This window comes from Ochotona princeps, chromosome 14, assembly GCF_030435755.1.
Source record: "Ochotona princeps isolate mOchPri1 chromosome 14, mOchPri1.hap1, whole genome shotgun sequence".
In the NCBI taxonomy this organism is placed as follows: domain Eukaryota; kingdom Metazoa; phylum Chordata; class Mammalia; order Lagomorpha; family Ochotonidae; genus Ochotona; species Ochotona princeps.
In genome coordinates, this window is record NC_080845.1 from 2,822,671 (window position 1) to 2,839,677 (window position 17,007).

Sequence of the window (17,007 nt, forward strand, 5' to 3'; positions counted from 1 at the left end):
CTAAACTACACTTCCCAGAATTCCTGAGGCTCGCCAAAAAGGAAATGTCTTTTTTTTTTTTTTTTTTTTTTTTTTTTGCAAGAAGAGGCTCAGCTCCTACAGCAGCTGCAGAGAGGGCGCGAGAGGGGGGGAGAGGCAGAGGGAGAGGGACTTCCAAGGGGAGGGTAGCCGGGCTGCGTGCCGGGAGCGAGGGTGGAGAGAGCCTGGCGGGCAGTGAGGAGGAGGCGGCGCCCGTCCACCGCCGCGCCGCCTGCGGACCTGCATCCCCGCGGGGCGTGCGAGCGCGCGGCGGTCCCTGCGTGTGCCGGCCGCGGGGGCCCAGGCCGGCGCAGGGACGAGTTTCTGCAAAGTTTGACCTGGTTGTCTTTCCGATGCTGCAGCAGAGCGAGGCAGCGCGGGGCGCGCCAGGCGGCTGCGGCGGCTCGCTAGAAATGATCGTCAAATAAAGGGGACGCGCGGGGTGGGGGCAGAGAACCCCTAGCTCGACCCCGACCGCCCCCTGTCCTGCTGCCCCAGCAGCCGTTTTAAGCTGGGAGCCTGAGGCGTCCACGCTGGCGCCAGTCGTCCCGGAGCACCCAGAGACCCTGCCCTGGGGAGAGGGGAAAAAGCAGGTGGGGGCGCTCCGAGAACGCGCCCGCGGCGGGGCCAGGCCAGGGGCGGCGGCCGGGGCGCGCGGAGCTGCCCGAGGGGGCAGGTGAGTCGGTGGCACCGCCGGGGTGGGGGCCTGCGCGCCAAAGTTGCCCGTTTGCGGCGAGCGCGCCCGACGCGTGGGGATCCTGGCGGCTGGCGAGAGGGAACGGAGCTGCTCTCTCGGTGAGCCGGGGTGCGGTGAGGGAGGCGGGGAGGGATCACCCCGGCCGGGAAGGGGCTCTCGCGCCCCCCACCCCCAGCTGGCGGGCAGGGTCCCGAGGGGGGGCAGCCACGCGCCCCCGGGGCCGGGCGGGTGTCAGCGGAGATGTCACGGGCGGCGATTATTCGCTGGTGCGCGCGGTCGTGCAGCTGCCACTGACGGGGCGCACTGGGGGCGGGGGAGGGGGCGCCACCTCCGGAGAGACCGCCTTAAGCTGTGCCCAGCGCACAGGCGTCGCCGCCCCCCGTGCGCCCCCACAGCAAAGTTCGGCTCAACTTCGAGGCGGGCCTTGACGCCCTCTTCCCTCCCACCTTCCCCCAGGTCCTCGGCGGCATAGCCCTTGGCGCCCGCACGGTGGGCCGGCGGCCACAGCGACCCCGGCGAGGGGGCGTCCGGCCCGCGTCCCGAGTGGGCGCCTTCGGGGACCTGCACCCGGCGCGCCACTCGGGCGCTTGCTGCAAGCCGTGGGTCGGCGCTCGCTCCGCCCGGGGCGCCCGGAGCTCGGCGGCGGCCGACCGAACAGAAACTCCTTGGGGCTTGATTGGGCCCCCGCTGGACCCGGGGTCCGAGGGACGCGTGCGGAAGGCCAAGAGGGGCAGGAAGTCTGCGTGCTGCGGCGGCGAGGAGGGCGCGGAGCCGGAGCCTGCCTTATTCCTGCCTCTAGTTCCTGCGAAGGCTTGCTTGCGGCACACTCCCGCGACTGCCCCCCGCCGTGCGCGAACCCCGGAAGGGAGGCCCGGGGACCAGAGCAACTTGATCGTCTGCTAAAGCTCCCGACTCTGCCCCCCTCCTTTTTTTTTTTTTTTTTTTTTGTGAACCTCAACAGTATCGGTGACTTTTGGGGCCAGCGGCCCCGCGGCAGGCATGCAAAGGCCCTGGGCTTCGTGAAGCTTCTCTCCTATAGCTATCAGCCTTGAACTTTGCGACTGACGAACCGCTGCGGCCTTCCATGTCCCCGACCTCCTCTGGACCTGCTGGTCTCTGGATTGGAGTGGTCCTGTGTGCCATGGGCTGTATTCAGAGCATCGGCGGCAAAGCCAGAGTTTTCCGCGAAGGGATAACGGTCATTGACGTCAAGGCCTCCATCGACCCCATCCCCACGATCATCGACGAGTCCTCCAGCGTGGTGCTGCGCTACCGCACGCCACACTTCCGGGCCTCAGCGCAGGTGGTCATGCCGCCCATCGCCAAGAAGGAGACGTGGACCGTGGGCTGGATCCAGGCGTGCAGCCACATGGAGTTCTACAACCAGTATGGCGATTTGGGCAAGTGAGTACTGCGGTGGTACGCACGAGGGACCCGAGTCCCCTGGGGCAGGTGTGGAGGGGGGATGTTCCCGTGCTCCCTGGTAAGCAGACGGACAGGTCCTCCGTCTTTGGCCCAGGCCAGCGGGGTCATCGCAGGGGCCTCAGCTCTGGGCCCTCAGGCCTAGGCGCTTTGGACACACGTGGCAGCCGCCATGGGGGGAGGGAGGGTTGAGGTTGTATTTGCAGGACCCTAGGGAGCAGGTGGCAGCTGTGCTGTTGGGAAAGCAGGGTCTGCTTCACGCCCCATCTACCAGGAACCCCCACCCCCAAGATGCGGAGTTGGCCTAAGGAGTGGAAGACCCTCTGTTCTGAGGGAGCCAGGCGCCCCCTTCCCCAGTGGGACCCACAGTCCCCTGCAAGACCTCTGGCTCCGCCCTCACTGGCTTCACTTCCCTGTTCTACGGAGGAGGAAGCGAGGGGAGAGCCTCCCTGGAGTTGCAAGTGGCCAATATGAACATCCTGGGCCGCATGTGCCAGAGAGAGGCAGCTGCTGGCGTCTCCGTCCAGTTTGGGGGGGTCCAGGAGCACATGGGGCAGGCCACATGGCCAGCAGCGCCCCGCTGGCCCCTCTGCCCCTTCACCTGCACCATAGCAGCTTGGGATCTAGCTCAGGGGCAGAGTGAGGAAGAGGCGTGTGCCTTGCCCCCTCCCCCACCCTGCCACAAGACACTAGGACAGCTGTCCAGAGCCCAGTTTTCTGAAGGGTTTTCTGCAAAGCCTCATCCCTTTCCCATAAGGGCAGCCAGAGGCTGCTCCTGAATTTGGGACAACACGTATGCTGGGAGGGACGGGTGGCCCCGGTGGCCCCTCTGAGCTCAGATGTCCAGGTGCCCAAAGCCTGGTTTCTGTTCGGTGGCTGGGACCTGAGGTGACCTTGCCGCTACCGTGCCTGGGGAGAGGGGCTGCAGTCTGCAGTCTGCGGTCAGGCAGGGCCTGGGTGGGAGGCCAGCCCTGCCGCTCTCCAGCGTGTGACCCTGCAGAGGTACCTCCGCTGCTGGGAGCCTCAATTTGCTCATCTGGAAACCAGGACCAACCCAGGTTTCCATGGCTCCCTGGGAGAAGTGAGAGGACACCTGTGCCACCACTGGTGCCACGCTGGGTTCACGGCCAGGATGTCGTCCTTGGTGTTGTTTGGGGGGAGGGAGTTGTGGCACTGGGCCGTGATGATGGTTTTGGAGAGGTGTCAGTCACTTTTTGTCCTGAATTCTTGCCCTAGCCCACACCTGGTATTTGACTCAGGACTCACTCCATTATAAACATTTGGAAACAAGTGGAGTTTCAGAGTGGCTGAAGGTTGTTTGCTATCCTGGTCTGCCTGGGCCCTCCCCTTTCCTAATCCACGTCTCTCATGGCATCCTCCTGGGTGCATGGGATCCCCGACTCCTGTGGGGCCAAGTCAGTAGGTAAGCTCTCAAAAGATGGTCCTAGGAACAGAAGAGCAGAAGAGCCCCCTGCCCTGGCGCCTGACCCTCAGGCCAACCCGGCAACTTTAGCACTTGGGAGTGGAGAAGTCAGGAGAGAAGCCCCCGAGGGCCCGGGGCAGGGCCAGCGAGTGAGCAGGTGCAGGGGACCATGCCATGGTTGGGAGCGGCTCCTGTGTGTCCATGACAGGGGAATGAGTAGCGCAGTCCTGCAGTTCGCAGGCTGGGCTGGCAGCTTGTGCCCTGGTGACGAGAAGGGGTCATTTGGAAAAGCTTGGATGCAGCTATATGAAGTCAGTGTCGGCGTTTCGAAGGTGCCATCCCTTAGCCCCACGCTGGTGGAAGAGAGAGCCAAGGGGTGGATGGCGGGGGCAGGTCAACCTGAAGCCTCCACCAGCCCAACTTTGTGCCTTGGCTTTTGGCCAGGGGCAGATGCCGGGTGGCACCTCTGGACTCTGCTCACTCCATCCCTGCACGTTCCCAAACCATGTGACGCCTTTGAATGAGACCCTGGCTCTGGGCATGAGTGGTGGTGGGGGCAGCCAGGTGACCCAGGCAAGGGTGCATCCTTCTCTCCTCTGTAAATGGGCTTATCTTCCGAACCTTAATACCAAATGCTTAACTACAATCCCTAATACCCTAGTGTTCGCCTGGCTCGAATTAATCTCTGAGCTATGGAGGAGATTCCGCGTGTATCCCACTAGTGGATTGGATGGTTAGCAGCACACGCCCCACTCTCTGTCGTACCCCGATTTGTGCCGGGTGGGCTAGGGAACATGGAGCTGCTTCCTGCACCACCGTGAGGCCCCTGCATGGTTTGGGTCCAGCCTGCTTTGTTTTAGGAGTTGCACACCCCCTAACTTCCTCCCCAGGCACTGTGGCAGACACCTGCCTGCAAAGCCCGCCCCCGCAATCCCTCAACCACCACCTGTCAGCTGCCATGGAGTCTCCCACATGACAAGTCACAGTGCCTCGCCTGTGTGGGGAACGCTTCTCTTTGTCCCCTACATGTCCTTCTCTGGAGGCCCCCAGGAAGCCTGGCCCGTGGCCAAGGCTAGCGACAAGGCTGAGGGCTGTCACGATATCCAAAGGAGGGGACAAGCAGAGGGGCAGCCTCCTGGCTTGACAAGGAGGCCACCTTCCCACTGTGCCTGGGTCCAGCCAGGTCGTAAGCTGTCCGCGCCCCACTCTTCCTGTCCCCGGATCGGGAACCTGCACACTGGCCTGCTGGGCTGGCTGTGAGCTGATGTGAGCTGATGTGTGATGAATGCCCGGTGTGTTCCGAGCACTCCATGAGGACGATCGGCGAGTGCTCTCAGCTGGGTGATCCCAAATCCCAGTGGCTCAAAAATGAATACTCCTGGCTCAGTACCGCCTGGCTCAGCACCGCCTGGCCAGCTGAAAGAGGGCTGAGTTGCAATCACCATGGGTCGCTCCCCTCTCTCCCTCGCCCGTGAAGGGCAGAGCCGGGGACACCTCTGAAGGTGCTTCTGGGGCACCCCCATGCTGAGCTCTGTCAGCCCAGGCTTAGGAGAGGCTGCGCCTCCCAGCTGTGGCTGCCTGGGCTCTCTCGCTCCCCAGGGCCCCCCAGCCCTGGTTTTAGGACGTGATGAGGACCCAGCGCTGCTTGCCGGAGGAGGCCTGCCAAGTGAGCGTGGCGCATGTGGGGGACGAGTCCTGAAGGAATGTCCCCGGGACTACGTGGCCACTTCCTGAAGCTGGGGTCTGAGCTCTGGGCCCCATGGAGAACAATTGAAGACGAGGCTTCCTCTCTCTCTGAGCTGCCCGGAAGGCGGCTTTCCCGCTCTGGGTGGAGGCCAGGGTGGGGTGGGGTGGGAGAGGGAACTCTTTGCTTCAAGGCTTTGTGGGGTGGGGTGGGAGGGGAGGCGGGAGGTGGGCTGCCCCTCCCCTATTGACCCCTCTGGCTAGTCACTCACTCCAGCTCCTATCACTGGAAACCAAAGCTGGCGTTCCCCGAGAGGGGACCCTGAGGCCCCCCTGCCCGGTAGCTGTGGCTGTGGCCATGGCCGTCAGGAAACTGCTAGACTCTATCTTGAGCTCTTCTTTGCTGGTGGCATCTGGTGGCCGTGCCAAAGATGGTTCGAGGGATGCGCTGGTCCCAGTGACCCAGGGAGGGGCGCGGTCTCCCTGTTGACCAGGGAGTGGACTGAGGCTCTCCGTGTAGGCGTGGGGAGGGCAGTGAGCCTGGTTCTCCCATTCTGGCTTCAAAGATTTGTGCCCGCAGCCCAGGGCTTGGCCTGATGGGGCGTCCAGGAGCAAATCTATCGGACAGTTGGACTGCTGCACGGAGAGGGCCAGAGGCTGGGACAACTTCAGGGTTAGGAGAGATGGGGAACCGTCAAGCATGGCACACAGTGGGGTGAGGCCACCACAGACAAATGACGGGACACCCAGCAAATGAGAGACTGTTGGTGCCTGAAAAAAGAAAAAAAAAGGTTGTCTGTGGGGTGGGAACCCACTTTGGTGCAAAGGAAAATGCCGAGGACTAGCACACATCCGGTGTGTATCTGCAAGGCTTGTCTGCAAGGATGTTTATGGAGTCACGTGGCAGGGAGTGCCAGGTGGCCGCGCTTGGCGGCACATGGATGGAGCATGCACTGTGCTTGGCAAAAGAGACCCAGAGCTGCGGCCTGGGGCCCCAGGGGTGCCTGGGCAGGAAGAAGGTTGGGGGCAGGCTGGAAGGAGCAAGTTTTGCTGCTGGGGGAAGTTCCGGAGGAGTTCCCCTCCCCCATCTCCCCAGTGGGCTGGGATCCAGATGCCTGGGATGGTCAGGCGCAGCCTGGAGGTGGCAGCCCAGGGCAGTGAGACCCAGGTCACTCTGTGGAAGTGTGTAGGGACCTCAGCTTCTGTGAACTTGTGAGACTTCCACAAAACATGCTCCATGGACAAATTTGTATCAAATTGTAAAATTGATGCAGATGGGGACCCCCAGTGAGGTGGTCCTTTAGTTCCAGGCTGGCCCTCAAGGGGGTGGGAGTCTGGGTTGTTCCCAGGCAGAGCCCTGTCTTTGGCCACCAGGCCTTACCTGGGCAGGTCTGTCTGCCTGCCTGCCTTCCAGCCAGGAGCTTCTTCTAGGTCTCCCATGTGGGTGCAGGGGCCTGAGGACTTGGGCCGTCTTTTGCTGTTTTCCCTGCCCAGGAGCAGAAGGCTGGATGGGAAGTGGAGCAGCCGGGACACGAATCAGTGTCCATTTGGGATGCTGGTGCCACAGGTGGAGGCTTAGCCTGCTATGCCATGGCACCAGCACTGGGAGAAATCATTTAAAATTAAGGCCATTTATATATTAGGGATGGGAAGTGGGGCCACCGGGATTAGAACCAGTGCCCATATGGGATGCCAGTGTGTGAAAGGCGAGGACTTTAGCCACTAGGCTACTGCAGTGGGCCCAAAGCTAAGTTATATCTCAAAGCAACACATTTAATGCATCTTAACAAATGTATCTCTATGTATTCAGTGTTTTATGACAAAGCTGTTTTTTAGTGGGGACTCAATCAGATTATATTTCAAACACCAATACGATTGATTGGAAAGGAAAACGTGAAATGACTAAGACTTGAGGGGATGAGTAGCCGGGACCAGCGTGAAGGAGAAGTAGTGTCTGGTGACCTTCAGCTTCAGACAGGGTGGTGGCCTGGAACTTCCCGGCTCTGAGAGGTCATGGCTGCCACCCCGTGGCCTGGGCGTCTGTGGTCAGTGACTGCACACAGCATGTGGCAGTGCTGGGAAGAAGCCCAGCCCCGCACGCCTGGCAGGAGGAGGGCTCAGTGGTGCACAGCAGAGCCAGCTGCCCGGCCCAGAGGAGTGGGGAAGAGGGGGTGCTCCTGGCAGCTGGCCCTGAGGCTGCAGAGGTGGCTGGCCCATCTGCTTGGTGCAGTGCCAACCCCTGGCGGGCTGGCGACTGGGCCTGGAGCCCTGCGCTGAGCCAGCTCCTCACGGAGCCCCAGAGCAGCCCACGTGCCCCAGACACGTGGGGACCCCATGAGGCCAGGGCCTACAGCGGGGTGCCAGCACAGGTTACTGCAAGTGCCTGATCGGCCCAGGTGCCTGCCCTGCTACAATGCTGCTGCCTGTGGTAGTGTTAGCAAGCCAGCCATGGCTCTGGCCCTCTTAGCTCTGGTGGGCTCCCGGGGTGGGGGAGGAGACTGCCCACAGATGGGAACAGAATGACTGTCACCTGCTCAGGTGCCAGGAGCTGGGGGTGCAGCGTCGGGGGCCCCTGGCCAGGGTGGAGCTCCCAGACAGACCCAGCAGCACGGGGAGCTGGTGCCACACTGAGATGCTGTTTCTGAACCAGTGTTCTTGGGTCTGAGGTGTGCGTGAGCTCTGCTGGTGGTGTCACCAGCCTTATCTTGCAGGGTGCGGAGGGCAGTGCAAGGGATCTGCCTCCTTGGGAGTTCAAGGTCGTCTCTGAGTGAGCGAGATGTGACGGAGGGAGCCGTCACCACGCGGAGCGGGTAATGGGCAAACATGGCTGAGGCTGGAAAAGGCTCTAAGCCTGGTAGTCGTCAGGGCACACCTCCACCTGCTCACCCCTTCTTCAGGGGTTTCCAGAAGTTTCCATGTATTGTTACCAACCATGCATTTATAGAAACCTGGCTGCAGGTGGAGGCCACAGATGAGGGAGTTGGCAGCTCAGAGAACGTGGTGTGAGCCCGGAGCTGGCGGCCGGGGCAGAGTGCAGACCCCAGGGGTCTCCCTGCCCCTCAGAGTAGGGTCCTTGACCACTGTCCCTCCTGTGTCCCCCAGCATCGTCTGCTGTATCTGTGACTGGCATGTTCCGGCTGGCACCATGTCCTTGGAGTGTCTGTCCCCTTCAGAGCTGAACCACACTCCCATGGATGCCAGGAGGGTGCAGGGGTGGGGTGGGGAAGGGACGGGCAGGGAGGGTGGTATCTGAAGTAGTCCCACAGAGTGTGTAGGGAGCCAAGAGTGGGGCTCCGCAGACACCTCCTGGGGTGCTGCTGAGAACAGGATGGAGCAAGCCAGACCCGCTCCCTGTCCCTCCCTGCTTGCTAGAGTTCCCACCGGTGGTCTTTGCAGTAACCACAGGGAGAAATGGGATGAGTTTGGGGTCCAGGTGATGGAGGTGGGAGCTTACCCAGAAGGGCTCCCATGCTGAGTTCTTTGACCACCCATTACACCCTAAGAAGATCAAGCCTCCTCCTGACCCCCCTCGCCCCTGCAGCTGGGCCCCGACAGGGCAGGATCCAGGCCTGGCCTGGTGGGATCTTGGGCAGGGTGGGGCAAGGCTGGTTTGGGATGGAGCTGGGGCGGGGCCTTGGTTCATCTCTCTCCCTCCCCCATCTCCTATGTGAGGCTCCCACGCGGAAGCCCCAGAGATAGGGGACTGGGTGTGCCTGAGTGCCCTGTGGGGGGGTGGACACCAAGTGACCGCACATGTGACCTGTGGCCTCCTACTCCAGGTCCAGCTGGGAACTGCCTGACCTGCAGGCGGGCAAGATTGAGGCCATCAGCGACTCGGACGGGGTCAATTACCCCTGGTACGGCAACACCACCGAGACGTGCACCATTGTGGGCCCTACCAAGAGAGACTCCAAGTTCATCGTCAGCATGAACGACAATTTCTACCCCAGTGTCACATGGGCCGTGCCCGTGAATGAGAACAACGTGCCCAAACTGACCAACATCTACCGGGACCAGAGCTTCACCACGTGGCTGGTGGCCACCAACGCCTCTACCAACGACATGATTGTCCTGCAGACTCTGCACTGGCGCATGAAGCTCATCATTGACGTGAACCCAAACAGGCCCCTGGGCCAGCGCGCCCGCCTGCGGGAGCCCATCGACCAGGTCCAGCCCAAGATCCTGAGCAAAAATGAGCCCATCCCACCCAGCGCCCTGGTGAAGCCCAACGCCAACGATGCTCAGGTCCTCATGTGGCGGCCCAAGGACAAGCCGCCATCAGTGGTAATCCCCGCCAAGCACTGGTAGCGGCAGGTGCAGAGCGGGGGGCGGGGGGACGCAAATAATAATAGTGCTCAGAGCAAGCCCACGTGCTCTGTGCTCATTCACCGCTCTGCAGCGGCCGCGGGCAGGGCAGGTGGAGCGCTGTGCTAGCGCCCGCCAGCGGGAGGGACCCCCACCCCACCCCATCCCCACGGGACGTGTGCCCTTCCAGGTCACCCCTGTTCTCCGCTGCCCTCCCCCTCTCCTCTCCTCTCTTAATCTCAGCACTTTGCAACTTTTTTTCTTTTTAAACTTCTCTGAAGTTTCAGGGGCGGGGCATGCTTTAGCCAGGAGTGGCGGCGTCTAGCCTCCTCCGTTCTCGCCTCTGATCCGACATGCGGCCTTATGCACCTAGACGCTTTGCCAAACTTTTGCCTTAAGCTGAGCTGAAAAGGAAGGAGCACAGCCTGGGTTGGGGTGCTAAGTGTTGTGGGGGCAGAAAACCGGGTCTGACTTCTCCTGGGCTTTCTTCTTCTGGACGGAGGGGCTTCTTCCAGGGTCTCCTGGGAGAAGGGCAAGGGAGACACCAACCAGCTGTTCCTTCTTTGGTTTCTGCACCCTCTGTCTGGGCACCTCTTCTGCCTGCCCCCAGGCGGGGCCCCTGCCAGGTATCTGTCAGAAGGCGGCTTGCTGGGGCAGGGGTGGGAATGCACCTTTGCAGCCTTAACTTGGCTTTGATGGTTCTGGAGGGTGGGAGATTGTCGGGGGAGGGTCCAGGAGCTATGAGGTTCCAGGGAGAATTTCTGGGGCGCTTCCCTTCTTACTCCCTGCCCCCGGTTTGGGTTCCATCAGGGCTCACCCCATTTTCAGGGAAGCTGCCCCCAGGCAAGGAGAGAGCTGTGGAAGGCCCCCAAGGGCTTGTGGGTAATGTGGCAGGAGGCAGGAGAATGTGGCACATCTCCCTGTTCTGAAATGCTTAGTCCAGGGCTGCAGGGGTCTTCCGAACCACAGCTGGGGGGCCTGGGCTGGCACAGCAAGGGCAGGGAAGTCTCAGGGTGGGCCCTCTGGTGCCCAGGGACCTAGTCCTGAGCCAGCGGGGTGTATGCCTGCAGGCTGCCACATGGCATGCTTGGGTGACACCTGCCTGAAGCCCCATTCGGTCAGCTTGCCAAACCCGCTCAGCCCCCGGGTCCCACATCCAAATGCAGCATAACCAAGCACAGAGCACTCATCTCTTCCTGCTTCAGACGAGCCGTTCGTGGGAGGCACGTGGTAGGTGGCCACATGCCAGCGTATTGATTCTGAGGTGCTTGACTTCCGGGCAGTCGGGGCGTCCTTGGGCCACGCCAGGGCTTGCAGCTGGCCTGGCTTGCACAGGCCTGGAACTGATGGCAGGTGCAGTGCTAGGGGGCCCTGGTTGGGCTGGGGGCCCTCTTGGTTTGCATCAAGGGGGTGCCTGCCAGGGGACCCCACTTCCCATCTGTGAGAGGACTCAGCCTCTTCCTGGAGGGACCTCTCTCTACACTCAGGTCTTTCTTGTACTAAGGAGGAGACAGGCTTGGCTGGCAGGGTGTGCAGGGGCCCAGCGCTGCTCTGTGGTGGGTTCTGAGTGGGAACCCTGGAGGGAGGAGAGGTGACAGCCCCTCCCTTGCATGCCCAGCCCCCTCCAGTCTTGCTCCCAGATTCACCTTCCCCGCCCCATGCACCTCCATCCCAGGTCCTTTCTGTCCACTCTTCTCGCCTCACTGAAGACCAGGACTGGGGTGGCTGCCATGCCTGAAGCTTGTCCCTTGGGTCTGAGGCTTCCTGCCCCACGGTCTCCAGCTCAGACACTCACCCCTCTTCCTTCCAGCAATAAGAGCCATCTTATGTTGCGGGGAGTACTGTGATGATAAACCAATGCACTTGCCGCCAGGCACGCACTCTAGGAGCCGATGTCAAATGAATCTGTTTTGTGTGTGTGTGTGTGTGTGTGTGTGTGTGTGGTTTTTTTTCTAAAAATCACAATTATAAAGAGAAATAAAATGTAATTTTAAAGTAGACTTGGCAAGAGACTGGATGCTTTTGGGGACGAGGTTTCACTTTGGGGTGGGTGCACTGTGCAAGGGGGTGTTGGGGGATCTGAGGCTGGGATCTGGGTGGATTCGAGGGCCTGGAGAGAGGGAAAGTCAGGCAGTTCAGGGGTCCTGGTCCCCGGGGTCCCATGTGTGGAGGAGGGTGGATGCCGGGAGGTAGAGCTGGCACTTGGGGGCAAACATCTGGGGCCCCCATGTCCAGGTGATGGGCATTTCAGTTTAGGTTGGGCCTCAGATCCCCCCAAGGCCTGACTGTGGCCCTGGGGCCAGCACAAAGTTGGTGGGGATTGCAGTTCTGGGCCTGTGCTGGCCAGTGGTTGATGGGGATTGGGAAGGGGTGAACCTAGCCAGTAATTCTCTTCTGGTGGAACTTGCTCTCATATGATGGTGGAAGCCTCAGGCCCTGCTGTGGCTCTGGGCTCCAAAGCTGGACCCTCAGGTTCCAGGCCACTCATGTGAACTCCTGCAAGACACTGTGTGCAGAACAGGGGTTCTCAGAGTAGCTGCTTGCTGGCTATTGCGAGGTGAGCCAGTTGTCATTGGACTCAGCCTCCCCACAGCACCTCTAGGCATGCTGGGAAGGCAGACAACCCGAGGTGATTTAAGGAGCTGACGTTGGGTTAAGCTACCACCTGCCACACAAGCATCTCCTGTCCACAGAACCAGTCCTGTCTGCTCTGCTTCTGGCCTAGCTTCCTGCTAATGTGCCTGAGAAAGTAGACAAAGATGGCTCATGTGAGAGACCCTGATGCAATTCCTAGTTCCTGGCTTCGGCTTGGTCCATCCCTGGCCATTGTAGCCATTTGAAAGTGAACCAGCAAATGGAAGCTTGCTCTCTCTCTCTCTCTCTCTCTCTCTCTCTTCCTTCTCAGCACTGCTCTCAGTCAGAATGAAGCACAGTGGGACACACAGTGGACACCCAGTAGTTACTGGTTATTACTCATAAGACATCCCTGTGCCTCTGGTCCTCCCTCGCTTGGGGCCCTGGGCAGGATGTAGGACACAGTGATGGGTCCACACTTCAGCGACCCCACAGCCTGCATCCTGCTGTCTGGCTGGGAGATGTTCGTGCAGGAAATTGCTTCATGGTGGGGGCTTGCTGCTCTCCTCCCACGGGGCATCTGGGTGGTGCTACTCACTGTTGTGGTTGAGGCATTGATGTTAGTTTCAAGACAAAGCCCACAGAACTATAGTGTTTATGCAGAAAATAGGCATGCATGTGCAGAGGACAGGGTGTGCACAGAGGACAGGGTGAGTGTGCACTGAGGACAGTGTGAGTGTGCACAGAGCACTGACCCACATCACGCCACCCAGGAGATGCTGAATGGTCCCCCTCATGGAGCCCCTTGCTCTGTGATGTCCCCTCTGTGCTGTAGGCGAGGAGGGGTCCCAGCCTGCCGTGTAGGTGTCCGAGCAGGGGACTGGAAGTTTGTGGAGCCGTGGATTTCTAGCAGCATTTGCCGCTGCCTGCAGCTGATAGCAGGGTAAATTAGGTTTATGCTGCATGAGAGACGCACTCCTCCCCAGCAATGAGGGCTCCCCCAGGATCCAGTCCTCGGGAAGTCAGCTCACTCCTGTAACTCGCAGCCGCTTGCCACCTTAAAAGTCATCCTTGGTCAGTTGACCTAAGCTGCAGCTTGGAGCCATCCCACAGGGGACACTGAGTCTGTAGGCTGGGTCAGGAGGCTGTGGCAGGTGACATGTCCCCAGACAGTACGGCCTCACCTGCAGAGTGGTGGCCATGGCTTTATTGGGGCTCCCTCTGACAGCCCTGGTGTGCTTTCCTGCTGGCCACCCACAGGCCGGGCTCCCCCCAGGTCATTCGTCACAATCTTCAACCACAACCTATCACGGGCAGCACACACACTCATGATCACCCCGAAGCTTGTGCACAGCCACACTTTCCCTGCCTTCCAACCCCAGCCATGCAGGACCCAGCTCCACCACGTTGCCCTTGACCAGTCCCCTCCCTACACTTGGCACAGAAGTTGCAGCCACGGTGCTGAGTACAAGCCACCTGCGGAGAATAAATGTCCTCTGTGTCCTCTGTGTCCTCAGTGTGGCTTGTGTCTGGGCAGGGCGCCCCCAGACCCGTCAACTTCAGTCCTGGGTCCATGGTAACCCAGCTCCCGTCTGGCAGGACTCTGCCTGTCTGTGCCCCCAATTGAGTGGCGGTGCAGCTGGGAATGCTGAGACAGGATTAGCTCCGCGAGGGCTTGGGCGCCTTGGAGGCAGACAGCTGCAGGGCAGTGCAGCCGGGCATGTCTGCAGCCAGAGCCCACACAAGTGCTGCCATTTGCCCAGCAGGCGGGAGGGTGGCAGCTCCTGGCCTCGTGCGCCTGTTTCCTGACCCGCAGGTCAGAAGTACACGTGTGCTCACACACAGGCACGCCTCGCCTGCCCCTGGAGCCCGAGGAGGACTATAGCTCCCTGGAGAACCGTCACCACGTGAGCCAAGCTTGGATAGCGGCCCAGGGACTCCTGCCTGAGGACATGACTGGCTTCCTCCATCCCCTGTATACCACCCCCAGTGACAAGGGCCAGGTCTGCCAGCTCAGAGAACTTAGCCTCCTCAACAGGGGCACCCCAAGCGCCAGACAGACAGACACCAGCCCAGTGGGCTGAGTGCACAGACCAGGCGCTGCCCGGGGCCCCAGGTGTGATCTGCCTGACTTTGAGGGCGATCACAGCCACAGGCGTGTCTTCGTCCGCTTGTGGTGCTGCGGTGGCACAGACACAGAAAGGCACTCCTTTCTCACGGATCTGGAGGCCAAGGTCAGGGTGGAGGTCCCAGGCACTGCCTCCACATGCCGGGAAGGACAAAACTCTTGGGAAGTCAGGAAGCTGGACCAAGGGGAGGGCCCAGTCTCTTGTCACAATGCCACTCCCTTGAGAGCTGGCTCTGCGAAACCAAGAGTTTCTCCAGACAGCAGTGGCCTCAGTGACTTAGCCACTTCCCAGCAGGCCCCGCTGCCTCTCCCCGTGATTCCAACACATGAACCTTTAGGGGGTACATGGAACTCACATCTGGACCGCAGCTGCCACTGCTGACCGCCACGTCCGTGAATGCTCACGTGGCGATGTGGGTACTGGGGTGGCTGCTGTCCCCTTGCACTGCCATGTTCATGGCTGCGGGCCACGGCCAGCGCTGCCTTCCTCTCTGGGCGGCTGGAAGCTCTCATCTCCTGGAGGTCTCAGGTCAGGGCCACCTTTCATTGGCCTCTACACACTCAGTCTTTGGTGGTGTTCAGGATTTTGTCTTTATTCTACTTTTAGACAAAAATTGCTTTATTTTTATTCGAAAGGCAGAGTTGAGAGAGAGAGAGAGAATCTATCTACTGGCTCATTCTGCAAATGGCTACAACAGCTGGAGCTGAACTGATCCGGAGCCAGGAGCTTCTTTCAGGTCTCCCACGCAGGTGCAGGGTCCCAAGGCTCTGGGCCGTCCTCTGTTGCTTTCCCAGGCCACAAGCAGGGAGCTGGATCAAAACTGGAGCAGCCGGGACTCAAACTGGTGCCACTACGGGATGCCAGCACTCCAGGTGGAGGCTTATCCTACTTTGCCAGGGCATGGGCCTCTATTTATTTGACTTTTAATTGTGACTGAAAACACACGATACCTGCCTTTTGTGGGCCATGCTGCACTGTTGGGATGCATGTTTGTGTTGCCATGCAACCTTCCCCAGAATGTTCTCTTTGTGCACATCAGAAGCTCGGTACCCAGGAAGCCCTCCCCTTCCTCCGTACCTGATATTTCTGTGCAGGAGAACCAAGGTAAGGACAAGGAGAAGCCTTGGCCAAGCGCCCTAGTGAAGCTGCCTTAAGGGTGACCTTGAAGAAGCTGAGAGGCCCAAGGTGTCAACGTGGGTGTCTCAGTTGCTTTTAAACCTGAATACGCATCATCCGGAGAGCCAAGCTGCTCGCACTGGGCCAGCAGCGTGTGCTGCTGTGGGCTGGTGCCAGGGATGCGGACTCTGGCGCACAGTTGTCCTCCCTTGGTTTGGGCTGCAGATCTGGCTGTGAGCAGTGGAAACTGAGCTCCTCTGGGGGACTTCTCACCTCCCATGAGGGAGTAGTTCTGCCCAGCAGGGCCCCTGGGAGTCGGGCCTGCAGCTGGTGCCAGCAGCTCCTCCCTGCAGTGTGGCGGATGGAGCAGTCCCACAAGCGCTGAGCAGGCTACTCTGTGCTGGGCTGCAGCGTTTCCTGTAAACAGCCTGCTACTTCCTGCGCAGGTGAAGCCCACGGGACAGCGGTGGGTTTGCAGCACGGCCGACTGCACCGAGCTGATTCCGTGGCCCTCGGAGGGGAGGTGCAGGGGAGGCGCACTTGGTGATCCTGCAGGACAGATGTTTGTCACATAGGCATCTGTAACAGCCAGGGGTCTAGAGGCACCCCAGTGTGTGAGCGACCTGGGGAGACAAACACTCCAGGAGAAAGCGCCACTTTGTCATGAGCTGCTTGGGGCTCCTGAAATCTGTGCTGGTGGACCCCACAAGCTGGAACCGAGGGGAGCAGATCTACCTCACCCATGGCATGACAGCCACAGAACATGACTCTGGTTGCGCTGCGGAGAAGAGACAGACTGGATTCACGCCCCAGGTGTACCTGGGCCTGCACAGTGGCTCCCTGCTAGCCTGACCACCTGCCATCAGAACTGTTTAGAATTCTCTCTCTTGGGGCTGGCGTTATGGTGCAGTGGGTAAAGCCACTGCTTGCAGTAGCAGCATCTCATAAGGGCACCGGTTCTAATCCCAGCAGCTCTACTTCCCATCCAGCTCCCTGCCTGTGGCCTGGGAATGCAGTCAGTGACGGCCCAAAACTTTGGGACCCTGCACCCGTGTGGGAGACCTGAAACAAGCTCCTAATTCCTGGCTTTAGACCAGTTCAGCACAGACCATTGGTCCAATCTGAGGAATGAACCAGTTGATAGGAGATCACTCGCTCTTTGCCTTTCAAATAAATCATCAAAAAAAAATATTTTTTTTTCCTGTCTCTCTCAGGTTTGTTTATTTGAAAGGCAGAGCGAGAGAAGTTCAGCCTGGTGGTTTATGCCCCAAGGGCCACAGCAGCCAGAAGCCATGAACTCCAGCCAGGCTTCCTGCGCAGGTGCTGGGAACACAGGCACTCGGGCCTTCACTGCTCCTTCCCGGGCAGGTTGGCTGCATCAAGAATGGAGCAGGTGGAATCGAACTGACACTCTGAGAAGTGACTGCCCCAGAATTCTCTCTCCCTCTTTTTTTTTTTTTTTCCTAGAGAAGGCAGAAGGAAGGGCAGTGTTTCTGAGACTGGTTTGAAGGCAGTGGCCTCCTGTGGGGGTGACCGAGCTAATGGTGCTGGCGTGGTGCACACCTGCCACCATCAAACAGCCCACACAGGAAGCAGCCCCCGCCCTCACGGTCCCCACCTGCTCCGGGACCTGCCTCTGC

General features: G+C 60.2%; 1 protein-coding gene across 2 annotated transcripts; it reads left to right on the forward strand.

Annotated features, from left to right (window-relative positions):
• The first annotated feature begins 673 nt into the window (after positions 1–673).
• FAM78A (family with sequence similarity 78 member A) lies at positions 674–9,607 on the forward strand. 2 transcript variants are annotated; one of them, XM_058672472.1, is made up of 3 exons: positions 674–813; positions 1,172–2,119; positions 9,023–9,607. In XM_058672472.1, the coding sequence occupies exons 2-3, from the start codon at positions 1,800–1,802 to the stop codon at positions 9,549–9,551; spliced, it is 849 nt and encodes a 282-aa protein (XP_058528455.1). In that variant the 5' UTR covers positions 674–813; positions 1,172–1,799; the 3' UTR covers positions 9,552–9,607. The 2 variants fall into 2 exon arrangements, with proteins under 2 accessions (XP_058528455.1, XP_004593737.2); XM_004593680.4 differs by lacking the exon at positions 674–813 and having other exon boundaries at positions 900–2,119.
• Positions 9,608–17,007: the final 7,400 nt, after the last annotated feature.

Bases quoted from the DNA above. Each gene is read 5' to 3' on its own strand.
- FAM78A (XM_058672472.1), top strand. From the start codon at position 1,800: ATGTCCCCGACCTCCTCTGGACCTGCTGGTCTCTGGATTGGAGTGGTC. The intron at 2,120-9,022 runs GTGAGTACTGCG...CTCCTACTCCAG, and splicing joins CAGTATGGCGATTTGGGCAA to GTCCAGCTGGGAACTGCCTG.